The sequence below is a fragment of the Corythoichthys intestinalis genome, chromosome 7 (assembly GCF_030265065.1).
Source record: "Corythoichthys intestinalis isolate RoL2023-P3 chromosome 7, ASM3026506v1, whole genome shotgun sequence".
NCBI classification, from domain to species: domain Eukaryota; kingdom Metazoa; phylum Chordata; class Actinopteri; order Syngnathiformes; family Syngnathidae; genus Corythoichthys; species Corythoichthys intestinalis.
The window spans coordinates 51,612,708-51,630,686 of record NC_080401.1 but is presented as its reverse complement, the minus strand read 5'-3'; the positions used below and the strand labels follow the sequence as shown (position 1 = coordinate 51,630,686).

Below are 17,979 nucleotides of genomic sequence, written 5' to 3'. Positions count from 1 at the left end.
TGAATCTTTTTATCTAATCGATTAATCGTTGCAGCGCTATAAACAATCATACTAAAACTTGAGAGCTGGATCCAGCCATGTTAGATATTGTCATATTCATTGTTACCACTAGAGGGCAGTGTGTCCATCCTAATCAGTAAAACTAAATGCAGACAATTTCAAAACATACCATAACAACTCCAAACGAGTCCTCGAAGCAGCAAGATTTGATTCAAAGCTTTTTTTCTAGTTGAATTGATTAATCGTTGACCATATGCAGCCTGTAATCATCCAGACTTGATTTTCAGCGGCGCTTTTATAAGTTAAAAATGGCTGGTTTAAGAAGTATGAACTTGAAGTAACTTGGACTTGTTAATCATTTTGACCATTTTTCATGAATAAAATGTTTACGAGACGTAGCACTGCGATATGAATCAATGGCATTTTTATAGCTTTTTGTCATGATACAACTAATCTTATCATGACATATGATTTTCTCATTTTTCTTTGTGTGCCGTTGTAGAATTTGACCCGCGGCATGTTTTGTTTTCAGATTTCATACACTGGAAAAGATCATTTGTATTCTATACAATGAAGTTGCACTGTCACGAGAAGAAAAAATGCATAGATGAATCAACAGATTTGTTACATATTTATTGAAATAATAAAAGGATGATTAAAAGTCAAGGCACAGTGAATAGAAATGCGATTGGCATGCAGAATATGAACGAGAGAAAAAACAACCCTCACCTCACTTGTAATGGTCCACCATCACCGCAAACCTTTTAAATATTAAACTCTTAAAAGTATTTTGAAGTATAAAACAAAGGTTTTTCCCGATAAGGCACGTGTGAATACAAAAAATTTCGGTGCTAAGCAACGTGATGGGGTGGGGAAAAAATGAACTTTTTTTTGTGATAAGTGAATGTTACAGGGGTGCCGGAGCTCAGCTGCTGGCCAGCGACTGGTGGATGGGCGGCTGGAAGCAGCGCACGTGCTCCACCGGCATGTTCTCGCCGTCGCCCGACTTGAGGTACTTGTTGAGGATGGCGAAGATCTCGTTGTTCAGCACTTGGAATTTGCGGATGCGGTCCACCATTTTCTTCAGCGGCTGGGCAAATAAAAAGCACGCGAAACAGTTTAGAAATCAATTTGAAACGGGAATTGGAACAGTCAGTTTACTGTTGAAAATCGAGTCACTTTGAAATGTGCATTTTTAAGCAGTCGCTCCATTAACTTCAAAGATTTTTAAATATATATACACGTTATATTGGTAGTATTATTATTTAAAAATTGTGTGGTTTTCCTAAATTGAAAAATATTAAACTAAGGTTTTTTTTTTGTTTGTTTTTTTAATCACAAAAATAATCTTTGCACTGATGCATTTAAAATTTTGAACTTCCAGATGCGGTTCACCATTTTCTTCAGCAGTTCCTCAAAAAACATGCAAAACTGTTGCCGACGATTTTAAGTAAATAAAAACGGGAATTGTATGATATGTTGGAAGAGTCAATTTACTGTTGAAAAGTCATTTTACAAGGCATTTTTTTAAAGAAAGTTGCTCGAATAAATTTTTTTTTTAAATTCATTTTAATTTTTTAAAAATTGTGTTTTACCAAATTAATATTAAATCTAATTTATAGCTTTTTTTTAAAAAATAAATTTTAAATGTTCATATATTCTTTTGTTTGGAATGAACACAAAATAGAATGCTGAATTAATGTCAAAATTTTTTAAATTATTTTTTTTTGCTTTTAAACATCTATATTTATATATATACAGTGGGGAAAATAAGTATTTAGTCAACCACCAATTGTGCAAGTTCTTCTACTTGAAAAGATTAGAGAGGCCTGTAATTGTCAACATGGGTAAACCTCAGCCTTGAGAGACAGAATGTGGAAAAAAACAAAACAAAATCAGTTTGATTTTTAAAGCATTTATTTCCAAATTAGAGTGGAAAATAAGTATTTGGTCACCTTCAAACAAGCAAGATTTCTGGCTGTCAAAGAGGTCTGACGAGGCTCCACTTGTTACCTTTATTAATGGCACCCGTTTTAGCTCATTATCGGTATAAAAGACACCTGTCCACAATCTCAGTCAGTCACACTCCAAACCCCACTATGGCCAAGACCAAAGAGCTGTTGAAGGACACCAGAGACAAAATTGTAGACCTGCAACAGACTGGGAAGACAATCTGCAATAGGTAAAACGCTTGGTTTACAGAAATCAACTGTGGGAGCAATTATTAGAAAATTGAAGACATACAAGACCACTGATAATCTCCCTCGATCTGGGGCTCCATGCAAGATCTCACCCCGTGGCGTCAAAATGATAACAAGAACGGTGAGCAAAAATCCTAGTGAATGACCTACAGAGAGCTGGGACCACAGTAACAAAGGCTACTATCAGTAACACAATGCGCCGCCAGGGACTCAAATCCTGCACTGCAGACGTGTCCCCCTGCTGAAGAAAGTACACGTCCGGGCCCGTCTGCGGTTCACTAGAAAGCATTTGGATGATCCAGAAGAGGACTGAGAGAATGTGTTATGGTCAGATGAAACCAAAATAGAACTTTTTGGTAGAGATACAGGTTGTCTTGTTTGGAGGAAAAAGAATACTGAATCACACCATACCCACTGTGAAGCATGGGGGTGGAAACATCATGCTTTGGGGCTGTTTTTCCTGCAAAGGGACCAGGATGACTGATCTGTGTAAAGGAAAGAATGAATGGGGCCATCTATCGAGAGATTTTGAGTGAAAATCTCCGTCAGCAAGGGCATTGAAGATGAGACGTGGCTGGGTCTTTCAGCATGACAATGATCCCAAACACACAGCCAGGGCAACAAAGGAGTGGCTTCGTGAGAAGCATTTCAAGGTCCTGGAGTGGCCTAGCCAGTCACCAGATCTCAACCCCATAGAAAATCTGTCGAGGGAGTTGAAAGTCCGCGTTGCCAACGACAGCCCCAAAACCTCACTGCTCTAGAAGAGATCTGCATGGAGGAATGGGCCAAAATACCAGCAACAGTGTGTGAAAAGCTTGTGAAGAGTTACAGAAAATGTTTGGCCTCCATTATTGCCAACAAAGGGTACATAACAAAGTACTGAGATGAACTTTTGTTATTGACCAAATACTTATTTTCCACAATGATTAGCAAAGAAATTCTTTAAAAATCAAAAAATGTGATTTTTTTTTTTTTTTTTAACATTGTGTCCCTCATGGTTGAGGTTTACCCATGTTGACAATTACAGGCCTCTCTAATATTTTCAAGTGGGAGAACTTGCACAATTAGTGGTTGACCAAATACTTATTTGCCCCACTGTGTGTATATATATTATATATATACATACATACAGTATATACATATATATGGCGGAAAACAGAGAAGGCTGAAAAATCAGTTCTTGCACTTGTTTGATAAAACAATATGTCTATTTGCTGCCATAGCAGTTTCATGGCTTATTAAGCCCCCAAACCTTTTAATTTGTCCGTTTTATCTGGGAGACCTGTGTTTACAGACACTGCGCATCCGCTTTTGTTTCAACCCTGCCATAAAAAGAACGTAAGTAATTAGGGCCCGAGCACTAGACGTGCGAAGGCCCTATTGTAATGCAAAGGATTATTAGGGCCCGAGCACTAGGCGTGCGAAGGCCCTATTGTAATGCAAAGGATTATTATTATTATTATTATTATTATTCTTCTTTCTTCATGGCAAATGAAAATGGCCAATTTGGAGGCCTGAACATGCACGAAAAGTCACCAAAATTTGCACATACGTGCAGATTCGCGTAAAATTTGATAATCTTGCGTCGTTTTGAAAAAATTTCAAAAAATGGCTCAGTGGCGCCCCCTTGACCCTTAAAATTTTCAAAAAGGCCTCTCCTCTCAGGTTTTCAACGTAGAGCGATGAAATTTGGGGAGTAGATACCTTATGCCTAACTGTTCAAAAAAGCCTCTTGCACCCATATTCCAAATCCGACAGGAAATCGGATATTTTGGATCAAATGTGAAATTTTTTCGGTTCACAGTTGGAGTTTACGTTTGGAGGCCTGAACATGCACGAAAACTCACCAAAATTTGCACATACATGCAACTTTGCGTAAATTTTGATAATCTACAAAAAAATTTAACAAAATCGCTCAGTGGCGCCCCCTTGAAATTTTCAAAAAGGCCTTTCCTATTAGGTTTTTTCAACGTAGAATGATGAAATTTGGTGAGTCGATACATTGCGTAAAACTGCTCCAAAAAGTCTCTTGCACCTATATTCCAAATCCAACAGGAAGTCGGAAATTTTGGATCAAATGCGAAATTTTATCGATTTACATTTGAGACCTTGTCGCTGAAGAAAATAGTTGGATCGTCTTCAAAATTGGTCAGACTATACAGGAGACATATGAGATCTTAAGTTTTCAAAATGGTGAGTTTTCATCCAAGGGTCTGGCCTGGGCGTAGTCCCAAAGTTGGCCATTTTTGGGCAAAACACCAAATTCAGAAAATGATTAAAAACTCCGTGATACAACGTTCAATCTTTTTCATTTCTAGCAAGTATATGAGATATCCCAGCCTGAACACGACTGCATTTAAATTTTACCCATTAGGCTTGGCGCCCCCTAGTGGGAACAGGAAATGGCCTTCTTTACGAGACAGGCTCCTCCTCCAAGGGAAAAAAATCTATTGACCTCAAACCTGTTTCAGGGGAGCCTCAAGACATGTGTTCAGGTGCCTAATGAAAAATATTGAGGTTTTGTAGAAGCGGAGAGGTACAAACTGGAAGTGAAAATAACCGTCAACAATTTGTCTCGCCAAAAACTTTGAACAGTCATAACTCGGCAGATATACAACATATCTGCGCCAAACTTCCCGTGTTTGTTGAGAGTCATACCCTGAAGGTTCGTGTAGGGGTCATTTGCATCAACTCTACAGTGCCAACTAGTGGCGACAGAAAGAAGTTTTAAAAAAGGCCTTTCCTATTGGGTTTTTTCAACATAGAGCAAGGAAATTTGGGGAGTAGATACCTTATGCAAAACTGCTCCAAAAAGTCTCTTGCACCCATATTCCAAATCCAACAGGAAATCGGGTATTTTGGATCGAATGTGAAATTTTCATGGGTTCACAGTAAGAGTTTACATTTGGAGGCTTGAATATGCATAAAAACTCACCAAAATTTGCACATACATGCGGCTTTGGATAACGTTCGATAATCTTGCAACGTTACGAAACAATTTAACAAAATGGCTCAGTGGCGCCCCCTTGAATTTTTCAAAAAGGCCTCTCCATTTAGGTTTTTCTCACATAGAGTGATGAAATTTGGAGAGTCAAAACTTTGTGCAAAACTGCTCCAAAAAGTCTCTTGCACACACATTCCAAATCCTACAGGAAATCGGGTATTTTGGATTGAATGTGAACTTTTTATCGATTTACAGTGTGCACATTTTACACCTTGGCACCTAGGGAATTAGTTTGATCATTCTCAAAATTGGTGAGACTGTTCATGAGGCATATGAAATCTTAAGTTATAAAAATGGTGTGTTTTCATTCACGGGCCTGACCTGGGCGGGGCGCCAAATTCTTCCATTTTTTCGCCAAAACACCGAATTCGGAAAATGACTGATAACTCCCTCATACAACGTTCAATCTATTTTAAATCTGGCATGTGTGTGAGGTATACCAGCCTGAGCAGGACTGGATTGAAAATTTACCATTTGTGCCTGGCGCCTCCTAGTGGGAACAGGAAATGCCCTTTTTTACGGGACACACTCCTCCTCTAAAGGAAAAAATCAATCTACCTCAAACCTGCATAAGGGAAACCTTAAGACCTGTCTTCAGGTGCCTGATGAAAAATATTGAAGTTTCGTTGAAGCGGAGGGGTCCAAACAGGAAAGTGAAAATGACTGTCAACAATTTTTCTCTCCAAAAACTTTGAACAGTCATAACTCGGCAGATATACAAGATATCTGCGCCAAACTTCCCGTGCTTGTTGAGAGTCATACCCTGAAGGGCCTTGTAGGGGTCATTTGCATCAACCCTACAGCGCCAACTAGTGGCGATAGAAAGTCACTCGTTTTTCCAAAACATGTCCAGTTCTTTTCATGTTGGTCATTGTAGTTTCAAGACCTATTAAAATACTTTTTTACGGCCCATGTCCACGTGTCTCTGTCTGTTGCCGTGACGACCCTTTGTTCGCCATTTCAAGGAAATATTTTTTTTCAGAGATTCAGGGAGCTTATAGAGCCACAATAGTTGGCACACTTGGTCGAATTGGCCCAGTTAGAAGATTAATTTTGGTTTTGAATAAGGGCTTGGCTGCACAGCTCAGTAGTGGCTCCTTTTTTGTAGTACTCTCTCCAATAGGGGTTTTTATCTCTTGGGTGTGGGAATGTAAATAGGCGACTTTCGAGCATGTTAGGTTCTAATGAGATGATTAGAGAGGAGGATCTGCCACCACCCTGACCTGCACACAGTCCGAGTTGCGTGACGTCCGAGTTGCGCTAGATTGCGAGGGCCCGTTCAGTCCTGCTTGCAGGCCTAGTTATTATTATTATTATTCTTCTTTCTTCATGGCAAATGAAAATGGCCAATTTGGAGGCCTGAACATGCACGAAAAGTCACCAAAATTTGCACATACGTGCAGATTCGCGTAAATTTCGATAATCTTGCGTCGTTTTGAAAAAATGTCAAAAAATGGCTCAGTGGCGCCCCCTTGACCCTTAAAATTTTCAAAAAGGCCTCTCCTCTCAGGTTTTCAACGTAGAGCAATGAAATTTGGGGAGTAGATACCTTATGCCTAACTGTTCAAAAAAGCCTCTTGCACCCATATTCCAAATCCAACAGGAAATCGGGTATTTTGGATCGAATGTGAAATTTTTTCGGTTCACAGTTGGAGTTTACGTTTGGAGGCTTGAACATGCACGAAAACTCACCAAAATTTGCACATACATTCAACTTTGCGTAAATTTTGATAATCTACAAAAAAATTTAACAAAATGGCTCAGTGGCGCCCCCTTGAAATTTTCAAAAAGGCCTCTCCTATTAGGTTTTTTCAACGTAGAACAATGAAATTTAGTGAGTCGATACATTGTACAAAACTGCTCCAAAAAGTCTCTTGCACCCATATTCCAAACCCAACAGGAAGCTGGAAATTTTGGGTCAAATGCGAAATTTTATCGATTTACATTTGAGACCTTGTCGCTGAAGGATAAAGTTGGATCGTCTTCAAAATTGGTCAGACTATTCAGGAGACCTATGAGATCTTAAGTTTTCAAAATGGTGTGTTTTCATTCAAGGGTCTGGCCTGGGCGTGGTCCCAAAGTCGGCCATTTTTAGGCAAAATACCAAATTCAGAAAATGATTAAAAACTCCGTGATCCAACGTTCAATCTTTTTCATTTTTAGCATGTTTATGAGATATCCCAGCCTGAACACGACTGCATTGAAATATTACCCATTAGGCCTGGCGCCCCTAGTGGAAACAGGAAATGGCCTTCTTTAGGAGACAGGCTCCTCCTCCAAGGGAAAAAAATCTATTGACCTCAAACCTGTTTCAGGGGAGCCTCAAGACATGTGTTCAGGTGCCTGATGAAAAATATTGAGGTTTCGTTGAAGCGGAGAGGTCCAAACTGGAAGTGAAAATGACCGTCAACAATTTGTCTCGCCAAAAACTTTGAACAGTCATAACTCGGCAGATATGCAACATATCTGCGCCAAACTTTCCGTGTTTGTTGAGAGTCATACCCTGAAGGTTCTTGTAGGGGTCATTTGCATCAACTCTACAGTGCCAACTAGTGGCGACAGAAAGAAGTTTTAAAAAAGGCCTTTCCTGTTGGGTTTTTTCAACGTAGAGCAATGAAATTTGGGGAGTAGATACCTTATGCCTAACTGCTCAAAAAAGCCTCTTGCACCCATATTCCAAATCCAACAGACAATCGGGTATTTTGGATCAAATGTGAAATTTCTGTCCATTTCTAGTACAGTTTACATTTGGAGGCCTGGACATGCACAAAAACTCACCAAATTTTGCACATACATGCGGCTTTGTGTGGATTTCGATAATCTTGCAACGTTACAAAAAAATGTAACAAAATGGCTCAGTGGCGCCCCCTTGAATTTTTCAAAAAGGCGTTTCCTATTAGGTTTTTTTAACGTAGAGCAATGAAATTTGGGGAGTCGATACCTTGTGCAAAACTGCTCCAAAAAGTCTCTTGCACCCATATTCCAAACCCAACAGGAAATCGGGTATTTTGGATCGAATGTGAAATTTTTATCAATTAACAGGGTGCACATTTGAGACCTTGTCACAGAGGGAATCAATTGGATCATCTTCAAAATTGGTTAGACAATTCAGGAGACCTATGAAATCTAAACTTTTCAAAATGGTGTGTTTTCATTCATGGGTCTGACCTGGGCGTGGTGCCAAAGTCGGCCATTTTTTCGGCAAAATGACAAATTCAGTAAAGGACTAATAGCTCCTTGAAACAACGTTCAATCTTTTTCATATCTGGCATGTATGTGCGGGATCCCACCCTGAACACGAGTGCATTGAAATATTACTCATTAGGCCTAGCGCCCCCTAGTGGGAACAGGAAATGCCTTTTTTACGAAACAGGCTCCTCCTCCAAGGAAAAAAAAATCTATTCACCTCAAACCTGCATCAGGGGAGCCTGAAGACATGTGTTCAGGTGCCTGATGAAAAATACTGAGGTTTGGTTGAAGCAGAAGGGTCCAACAGGAGAAGTAAAAATGACTGAAGCCATTTCGTCTCACCACAAGTTTTGAACAGTCATAACTTCTACAACATATCTGCGCCAAACATATCGTGCTTGTTGAGTCATAGTCTGAAGGGTCCTGTAGGGGTCATTTGCATCAACCCTACAGCGCCAACTAGTGGCAATAGAAAGTCACTCATTTTTTTAAATATATGTCCAGTTCTTTTCAGGTTGGTCATTGTAGTTTCAAGACCTTTTAAAATACTTATTTTACGGCCCATGTCCACATGTCTCTGTCTGTTGCTGTGATGACCCTTTATTCGCTCCTTTTTTGTAGTCCTCTGTCCAATAGGGGTTTTTATCTCTTAGGTGTGTGAATGTAAAGAGGCAACTTTCGCGCATGTTAGGTTCTAATGAGATGATTAGAGAGGACGATCTGCCACCACCCTGACCTGCACACTGTCCGAGTTGCATGACGTCCGAGTTGCGCTAGATTGCGAGGGCCCGTTCAGTCCTGCTTGCAGGCCTAGTTATTATTATTATTATTATTATTATTATTATTATTATTCTTCTTTCTTCATGGCAAATGAAAATGGCCAATTTGGAGGCCTGAACATGCACGAAAAGTCACCAAAATTTGCACATACGTGCAGATTCGCGTAAATTTCGATAATCTTGCGTCGTTTTGAAAAAATGTCAAAAAATGGCTCAGTGGCGCCCCCTTGACCCTTAAAATTTTCAAAAAGGCCTCTCCTCTCAGGTTTTCAACGTAGAGCAATGAAATTTGGGGAGTAGATACCTTATGCCTAACTGTTCAAAAAAGCCTCTTGCACCCATATTCCAAATCCAACAGGAAATCGGGTATTTTGGATCGAATGTGAAATTTTTTCGGTTCACAGTTGGAGTTTACGTTTGGAGGCTTGAACATGCACGAAAACTCACCAAAATTTGCACATACATTCAACTTTGCGTAAATTTTGATAATCTCCAAAAAAATTTAACAAAATGGCTCAGTGGCGCCCCCTTGAAATTTTCAAAAAGGCCTCTCCTATTAGGTTTTTTCAATGTAGAACAATGAAATTTAGTGAGTCGATACATTGTACAAAACTGCTCCAAAAAGTCTCTTGCACCCATATTCCAAACCCAACAGGAAGCTGGAAATTTTGGGTCAAATGCGAAATTTTATCGATTTACATTTGAGACCTTGTCGCTGAAGGATAAAGTTGGATCGTCTTCAAAATTGGTCAGACTATTCAGGAGACCTATGAGATCTTAAGTTTTCAAAATGGTGTGTTTTCATTCAAGGGTCTGGCCTGGGCGTGGTCCCAAAGTCGGCCATTTTTAGGCAAAATACCAAATTCAGAAAATGATTAAAAACTCCGTGATCCAACGTTCAATCTTTTTCATTTTTAGCATGTTTATGAGATATCCCAGCCTGAACACGACTGCATTGAAATATTACCCATTAGGCCTGGCGCCCCTAGTGGAAACAGGAAATGGCCTTCTTTACGAGACAGGCTCCTCCTCCAAGGGAAAAAAATCTTTTGACCTCAAACCTGTTTCAGGGGAGACTCAAGACATGTGTTCAGGTGCCTGATGAAAAATATTGAGGTTTCGTTGAAGCGGAGAGGTCCAAACTGGAAGTGAAAATGACCGTCAACAATTTGTCTCGCCAAAAACTTTGAACAGTCATAACTCGGCAGATATGCAACATATCTGCGCCAAACTTTCCGTGTTTGTTGAGAGTCATACCCTGAAGGTTCTTGTAGGGGTCATTTGCATCAACTCTACAGTGCCAACTAGTGGCGACAGAAAGAAGTTTTAAAAAAGGCCTTTCCTGTTGGGTTTTTTCAACGTAGAGCAATGAAATTTGGGGAGTAGATACCTTATGCCTAACTGCTCAAAAAAGCCTCTTGCACCCATATTCCAAATCCAACAGAAAATCGGGTATTTTGGATCAAATGTGAAATTTCTGTCCATTTCTAGTACAGTTTACATTTGGAGGCCTGGACATGCACGAAAACTCACCAAATTTTGCACATACATGCGGCTTTGTGTGGATTTCGATAATCTTGCAACGTTACAAAAAAATGTAACAAAATGGCTCAGTGGCGCCCCCTTGAATTTTTCAAAAAGGCGTTTCCTATTAAGTTTTTTTAACGTAGAGCAATGAAATTTGGGGAGTCGATACCTTGTGCAAAACTGCTCCAAAAAGTCTCTTGCACCCATATTCCAAACCCAACAGGAAATCGGGTATTTTGGATCGAATGTGAAATTTTTATCAATTAACAGGGTGCACATTTGAGACCTTGTCACAGAGGGAATCAATTGGATCATCTTCAAAATTGGTTAGACAATTCAGGAGACCTATGAAATCTAAACTTTTCAAAATGGTGTGTTTTCATTCATGGGTCTGACCTGGGCGTGGTGCCAAAGTCGGCCATTTTTTCGGCAAAATGACAAATTCAGTAAAGGACTAATAGCTCCTTGAAACAACGTTCAATCTTTTTCATATCTGGCATGTATGTGCGGGATCCCACCCTGAACACGAGTGCATTGAAATATTACTCATTAGGCCTAGCGCCCCCTAGTGGGAACAGGAAATGCCTTTTTTACGAAACAGGCTCCTCCTCCAAGGAAAAAAAAATCTATTCACCTCAAACCTGCATCAGGGGAGCCTGAAGACATGTGTTCAGGTGCCTGATGAAAAATACTGAGGTTTGGTTGAAGCAGAAGGGTCCAACAGGAGAAGTAAAAATGACTGAAGCCATTTCGTCTCACCACAAGTTTTGAACAGTCATAACTTCTACAACATATCTGCGCCAAACATATCGTGCTTGTTGAGTCATAGTCTGAAGGGTCCTGTAGGGGTCATTTGCATCAACCCTACAGCGCCAACTAGTGGCAATAGAAAGTCACTCATTTTTTTAAATATATGTCCAGTTCTTTTCAGGTTGGTCATTGTAGTTTCAAGACCTTTTAAAATACTTATTTTACGGCCCATGTCCACATGTCTCTGTCTGTTGCTGTGATGACCCTTTATTCGCTCCTTTTTTGTAGTCCTCTGTCCAATAGGGGTTTTTATCTCTTAGGTGTGTGAATGTAAAGAGGCAACTTTCGCGCATGTTAGGTTCTAATGAGATGATTAGAGAGGACGATCTGCCACCACCCTGACCTGCACACTGTCCGAGTTGCATGACGTCCGAGTTGCGCTAGATTGCGAGGGCCCGTTCAGTCCTGCTTGCAGGCCTAGTTATATTTATTATTTGAAATGTCTATCATTTTTAGCTTAAATCATAAACTGATGTCTAATATTTAGTTTTTTTTTTTTAATTGACTTCATAAAATTATCCACTCGCATATTTTAAACAAATTACGTCACAATGGAAAAAAATAGTGTCTGTAAATAGTTCATGAATACCCACCTAATAAATATCACTTAATTCTATTTTTTTTTCTTACTCTTGTATTTTCCCCCAATATTTTAGATAAATATTTGATCAAAACAATAAAACATAGGGGGGGGGACGTTTAATAGGTTAAATATTTGAAAATGAAAATCTCGACCACTCCTTGATGTATGTAATTTCTGCATTGTGACCCTTGTTGTATTACCGTGTTTCACCCATAAAATCCCCAAAAAGTCCATCTGTAGCCATTCACAGCTGTGTCTTGACACCCGGTGAAACATGCTACATGGAATTTTTGGATCGAAACAAGGTAAGTACGCGATAATATCTCATTAAAATCATGGCGTCTTTAATTATGCTCTCATGCTCTCACCTCAAGTTAGGGTTTTGCTGTTTAATTTTTTTTTTTTTTAATGCTCTACTGTTCAGAATTTCTTGTGAGCTGTCCTCACTGTATCACGGGATATTTTCACCAAAAGATATTAACCGGTAGGCCTGAACGATATATCGTTTAAACATCGCCATCGCGATGTGCGCATGTGCAATAGTCCCATCGCAAGGACGTGCGATAGTTTTTTAATTTCCTTTTTTTTAATCCACAAACGTTTGTTTTGAGGAAGGAGAGGGGAAAAAAAGCGCACAGCTTCTCTTTCTCTCCAGCAAGTCATCGGCTCCTCCCCCTCCCCCTGCAACAGCGGAGTGGAGGGAGGAGGGGCCGAACAGCAGAGCGGAGGGAGGAGGGCCCGTTCTCAAAGTGAACGCAAGCAATCAACACGTTGGAGGAGCAAGGAAGACTGTATCCAAAAGGAGTTTTGGAAGTATTTTGGCAAGAACAAGACTATAAGGGACAAAAAACAGCCCTGTCGACAGTGCCTCGCCATGGTTGCCTCAACAAGAAGTAATCTGTCAAACATGTGGGACCATTTAAAACGCAGGTATCTATGCATTCCTGCTACGAGCTCCCCATCAGAGGCTTTTTAGCACAGGTGGGAACATTGTTAAGTGCCAACGTTCTTGTCTCAAGCCTGCTATAGTGGATAAACTAATAGTCTTGGCCAAAAACCTATGAGACCCAGTTGAGAATTGCTGAGCAAGGAAGGTGGACGATATGCAGACAAATACATAACACAGCTGAAGGAATGTCTTTTCTTCTTTTTATTCAGGTTCTGTTATTCATCACAGTTATTTGCAGTTATTCAGTTCAATTATTTACAAGTTCAATTGAGTTTGTTTCTTTTATATTTAAATTTATTGTAAACCGTATTTTTCAAATAACTATATATAGTACAGCTGCACATAAAGTTTTGATACTTAATATTTTTGTTGAAATATTTTTACAACTTTGTTGCCGTTTTGCAGTTTTATATTGTTATATTTTGTGTAAACAACTCAGGGGACTAATGCACTTGCACTTTTATTAGTCAGATTTAATATTTAAGTTCAAATATGTTGACAACTTTGTTGTTTAACTGAGGTTTTTATGTATTGTTATAGTTTGTGAACTCTTTTGTCATATTTAATATTTTTGTTCAAATATGTTGACAACTTTGTTGTTTTACTGAGGTTTTTATTTATTGTTATAGTTCGTGAACAGCTTTTTTTATTTGTCATATTTAATATTTTTGTTCAAATATGTTGACAACTTTGTTGTTATTTTACAGAAGTTTTTATTTATTGTTATATTTTGTCAAAAACTTAGGGGACTAATGCACCTTCTCTTTTATTTATCATTTAATTTATTTGCTGCTGTTGAAGTGTAAAATATTGTATTCAATAAATGATCTATTTTGTGCAGACATGACTTCCTGGATACCTTCATACAGAAATCTTCATCATTCACAAATTAAACGGTATTATATGAATACACTGTGGTCACGGTGTGTTATGTAAAGTATTTCCAAACAGCTATTCAAGTCATTTAGTGAAAATTTCTTTAAAAAAGATAGATCTTTTTTTTTTTTAATATCGCAATATAATATCGCAATATATTGCAAACCTAAAAAAAATCGCAACAATAGTTTTTTCCAATATCGTTCAGGCCTATTAACCGGTCACACTTCATTTGACAGCGGCAACATAAGACTGTCCCAAGACCAAATCCGACCAGAACCCCATCATTCCTTCAAGAAGCTTCATTTGCCCATCAATGCTCCCTTGGAGACAGTCAACCTCTGCTGTCAACACTATTGTTGTCCAACATGCCTCCTAGCATGCATTGCAGTGCTACAGATGTAGATAACAATCAAAATTCATGTTCTGTGCTAATTATTTCTTCAGTTACTGTTCTAGTTGTTTCATTAATAGCTAATTAAGGTATTTGGCAACACTATATTTGACAGTGGCGCCATAAGAATGTCAAAAGACCATCATAACCATGACATGACACTGCCATGAGCATTAATGAATGCTTATGACATGTTATTTTGTGTCATCCGGCAAATTATCTCACTTTAGAATGGAAGTAAAAGATCAGAGCTGGACATAATTAGTTAGTTAGTGACATAGTTTGCTTGATGACACTAAATAACAAGTCATAAGCATTCATAAATGCCCATGACGGTGTCATTCCATAATTATGACAGCCTTATGGCAGTCTTATGACATCGCCGTCAAATAAAGTGTTACCCATACCTATTAACCCAAATTATTCAACAAGCCACACTGGACTATAGCCGTAGGATTCAAAATGAGGGAAAAAGCAGTGGTTTATAGTCTGAAAATTACGGTATATATATTTTTTTGATGCCGCAAACTACCCACACTAGCGTTGCGATCAACGTAATGGGCACCCATGCTGTTAAGAGTACTTTCTCACCACACTCTTGATGACTTCATCCTTGCCATCGTGCTTTTGAACCTTGAGCAGGTGGTAGCTGAAGTCCAGGATGTCGAAGCGTCTCTGCTGGCCCAGCAGGCTGATGATCATGCAGCCCGCCCAATGGAGGCCGTCGCCAAAGCACTGCCTGAAAAACACAAATTTGGAAACATTAGTTGACATTGATGGTACTGACATGAAAAAAAAAAAATATATATATATATATATATATATATATCAGGGGTCGCGTTAACCGAAAATTTTCCGTCGTTGACCGGTTTTTTAAAACGGTGACGGAAAAAACTGAAGTCCGTCAGTCATTTTGACAGGTTGCAATTCAAACCCCAGACCACAGGGTGGCACATTAATTAGCTATTGTCTCTCTTAATGCATGACGTCGTTGGCTATTCTGTCAGAATATTGTAGCGTAACCGGGGTCTGGCGGCGGCACCGTGATTGACACATCAACACGAGGTTCTTATTGGTGCACCCGGTGTGCCAGCGCGTGATCCAATTGGTGGACTAGATTGCCGCCTGTTTTCTAGACAAGTTTTCGAGGTACCGGTTTACTTCCTTATGTCTTCCTTCCCCTTCCGTTTCCGCCTGTTTACCATTGAAGTCAATGGCGGTGGAATCGAAGTTGGAAGGTCTTTATACAAGATCCCGGGAATGTTATTTCGATGTAGGCGGGTGGAGAACCAAGCCAAGGCCTCCATGCTTCGTACCATGTCGATTTCCAAACCATGGGTGCTCGTACTCGTCATAAGGAGATGGACAAAACTGACAGCTCCTGCAGTCATGCCCCCGCTGTTATGGAAGGTAATGTGCTCTAAAAATACGAAACCTAAAATCTGGCGCATGAAACGACTTGTTGCCTTTGCTATTGATATTACGATGATGATTGTAATTACGAAGTTTAATCATTTTTACAACAACTAGCTTCTGCTACTGCTGCTAGCCGCCTGTTGCTAATCGTGTTTGAATGCACCGCATATATCCAAGTGTTACAAGTTTTTATTCGTTTGTTTACAGCTGGGAAATGCTGTTATAAAAGAGAAGACAACTTGACTTGTACGTTGATGGACATATATCGAACATATATAGTTTGCGTTCCACAATGATGATGACAGCTCGACTCCCGGGAGAGGCCGAGAGAGGCAGGAATTGTGACAGACGGTGGTTCGCCGAGATCGCCGTGATCCAACTACGAACTTGTGAACGGTAGCATTTTTAAATATATGCTATTGGAGCTGGAATTACCGAAGAGGAGAGTGAGATGGACTGCTGTAATTCGACAAGAAATCGGGGCACCAAACGATCACCACAGACTATGTAGTAGTCATTTTATATCTGGTAAGATGCATTTAATATATATTTAGAAGATTTTGGGCTGACAACCACAATTAAGATCATTGTGTGACGTTGGTGATTGGGGTCTATATGGTTGCCTCTTTTTCTTTGGGAGTGGAGTTGTTTTGTTGGTGTTGTTGGCGGTAAGCAGAGTAAAAAGAGGGAGAAAAATACAACTTCAGTGTCTAATTTTTCGCCGCCAAGCAAGCGTTACAAAATTAAAAATGAATGAAAACTAAATACTATTGAATATGTCATCATTATCATTTTAAAAATTTCAGTGACTGGTAAAAATAGATTATGACCGGATTTTTATGACCCTGTCAGTCAAAATGACAGACAACGAAAATGTCTAGCGCAACCTCTGATATATATATATATATATATATATATATATATATATATATATATTAGAAAATTTCTAATTATATACACTACAACTAAAAATTGCCAATCCCTCATTTAAAGAAAAATATAAAATGAATTATAAATTGTCAAAAACTAAACAGATCAAATCTTTAAAAACTACAAAGAAATGTAGAAAATGAATTACAAATTTCCCCAAAATTGTAAAAGATTAAAATGAAAAAACAACAGAAATTAGAACATTTAAAATAAAATTATTTTTAGGGGGAAAATATGATAAATAATTTTAGTAATAGTTTCCGTATTTATTCATTTAAATTAGGGCTGTCAAACGATTAAAACTTTTAATCGAGTTAATCACAGCTTAAAAATTAATCGTAATTAATCGCAATTCAAACCATCTTTAAAATATGCCATATTTTTCTGTAAATTATTGTTGCAATGGAAAGATAAGACACAAGACGGATGTATACATTCAGCATACTGTACATACAGTGCCTTGCAAAAGTATTCGGCCCCCTTGAATCTTGCAACCTTTCGCCACATTTAAGGCTTCAAACATAAAGATATGAAATTTAATTTTTTTGTCAAGAATCAACAACAAGTGGGACACAATCGTCAAGTGGAACAACATTTATTGGATAATTTAAACTTTTTTAACAAATAAAAAACTGAAAAGTGGGGCGTGCAATATTATTCGGCCCCTTTACTTTCAGTGCAGCAAACTCACTCCAGAAGTTCAGTGAGGATCTCTGAATGGTCCAATGTTGTCCTAAATGACCGATGATGATAAATAGAATCCACCTGTGTGTAATCAAGTCTCCGTATAAATGCACCTGCTCTGTGATAGTCTCAGGGTTCTGTTTAAAGTGCAGAGAGCATTATGAAAACCAAGGAACACACCAGGCAGGTCCGAGATACTGTTGTGGAGAAGTTTAAAGCCGGATTTGGATACAAAAAGATTTCCCAAGTTTTTAAACATCTCAAGGAGCACTGTGCAAGCCATCATATTGAAATGGAAGGAGCATCAGACCACTGCAAATCTACCAAGACCCGGCCGTCCTTCCAAACTTTCTTCTCAAACAAGGAGAAAACTGATCAGAGATGCAGCCAAGAGGCCCATGATCACTCTGGATGAACTGCAGAGATCTACAGCTGAGGTGGGAGAGTCTGTCCATAGGACAACAATCAGTCGTACACTGCACAAATCTGGCCTTTATGGAAGAGTGGCAAGAAGAAAGCCATTTCTCAAAGATATCCATAAAAAGTCTCGTTTAAAGTTTGCCACAAGCCACCTGGGAGACACATGTGGAAGAAGGTGCTCTGGTCAGATGAAACCAAAATTGAACTTTTTGGCCAC

The 17,979-nt window shown here is 39.0% G+C and overlaps 1 protein-coding gene across 2 annotated transcripts in view; it reads right to left on the bottom strand.

The window, feature by feature from the left end:
- Positions 1-575: 575 nt before the first annotated feature.
- Positions 576-17,979, bottom strand: part of cyfip1 (cytoplasmic FMR1 interacting protein 1) — an 81,187-nt gene continuing 63,783 nt past the window's right edge. Inside the window, exons 29-30 of one of the 2 annotated variants that reach the window (XM_057840354.1) lie at positions 14,904-15,051; positions 576-1,090 (exon numbers count right to left, since the gene is read on the bottom strand). In XM_057840354.1, coding sequence (XP_057696337.1) covers positions 926-1,090; positions 14,904-15,051 — 313 coding nt within the window. In that variant the 3' untranslated portion in view covers positions 576-925. The remainder of the gene's footprint in view (positions 1,091-14,903; positions 15,052-17,979) is intronic. The other variant, XM_057840353.1, reaches the window with a different exon arrangement.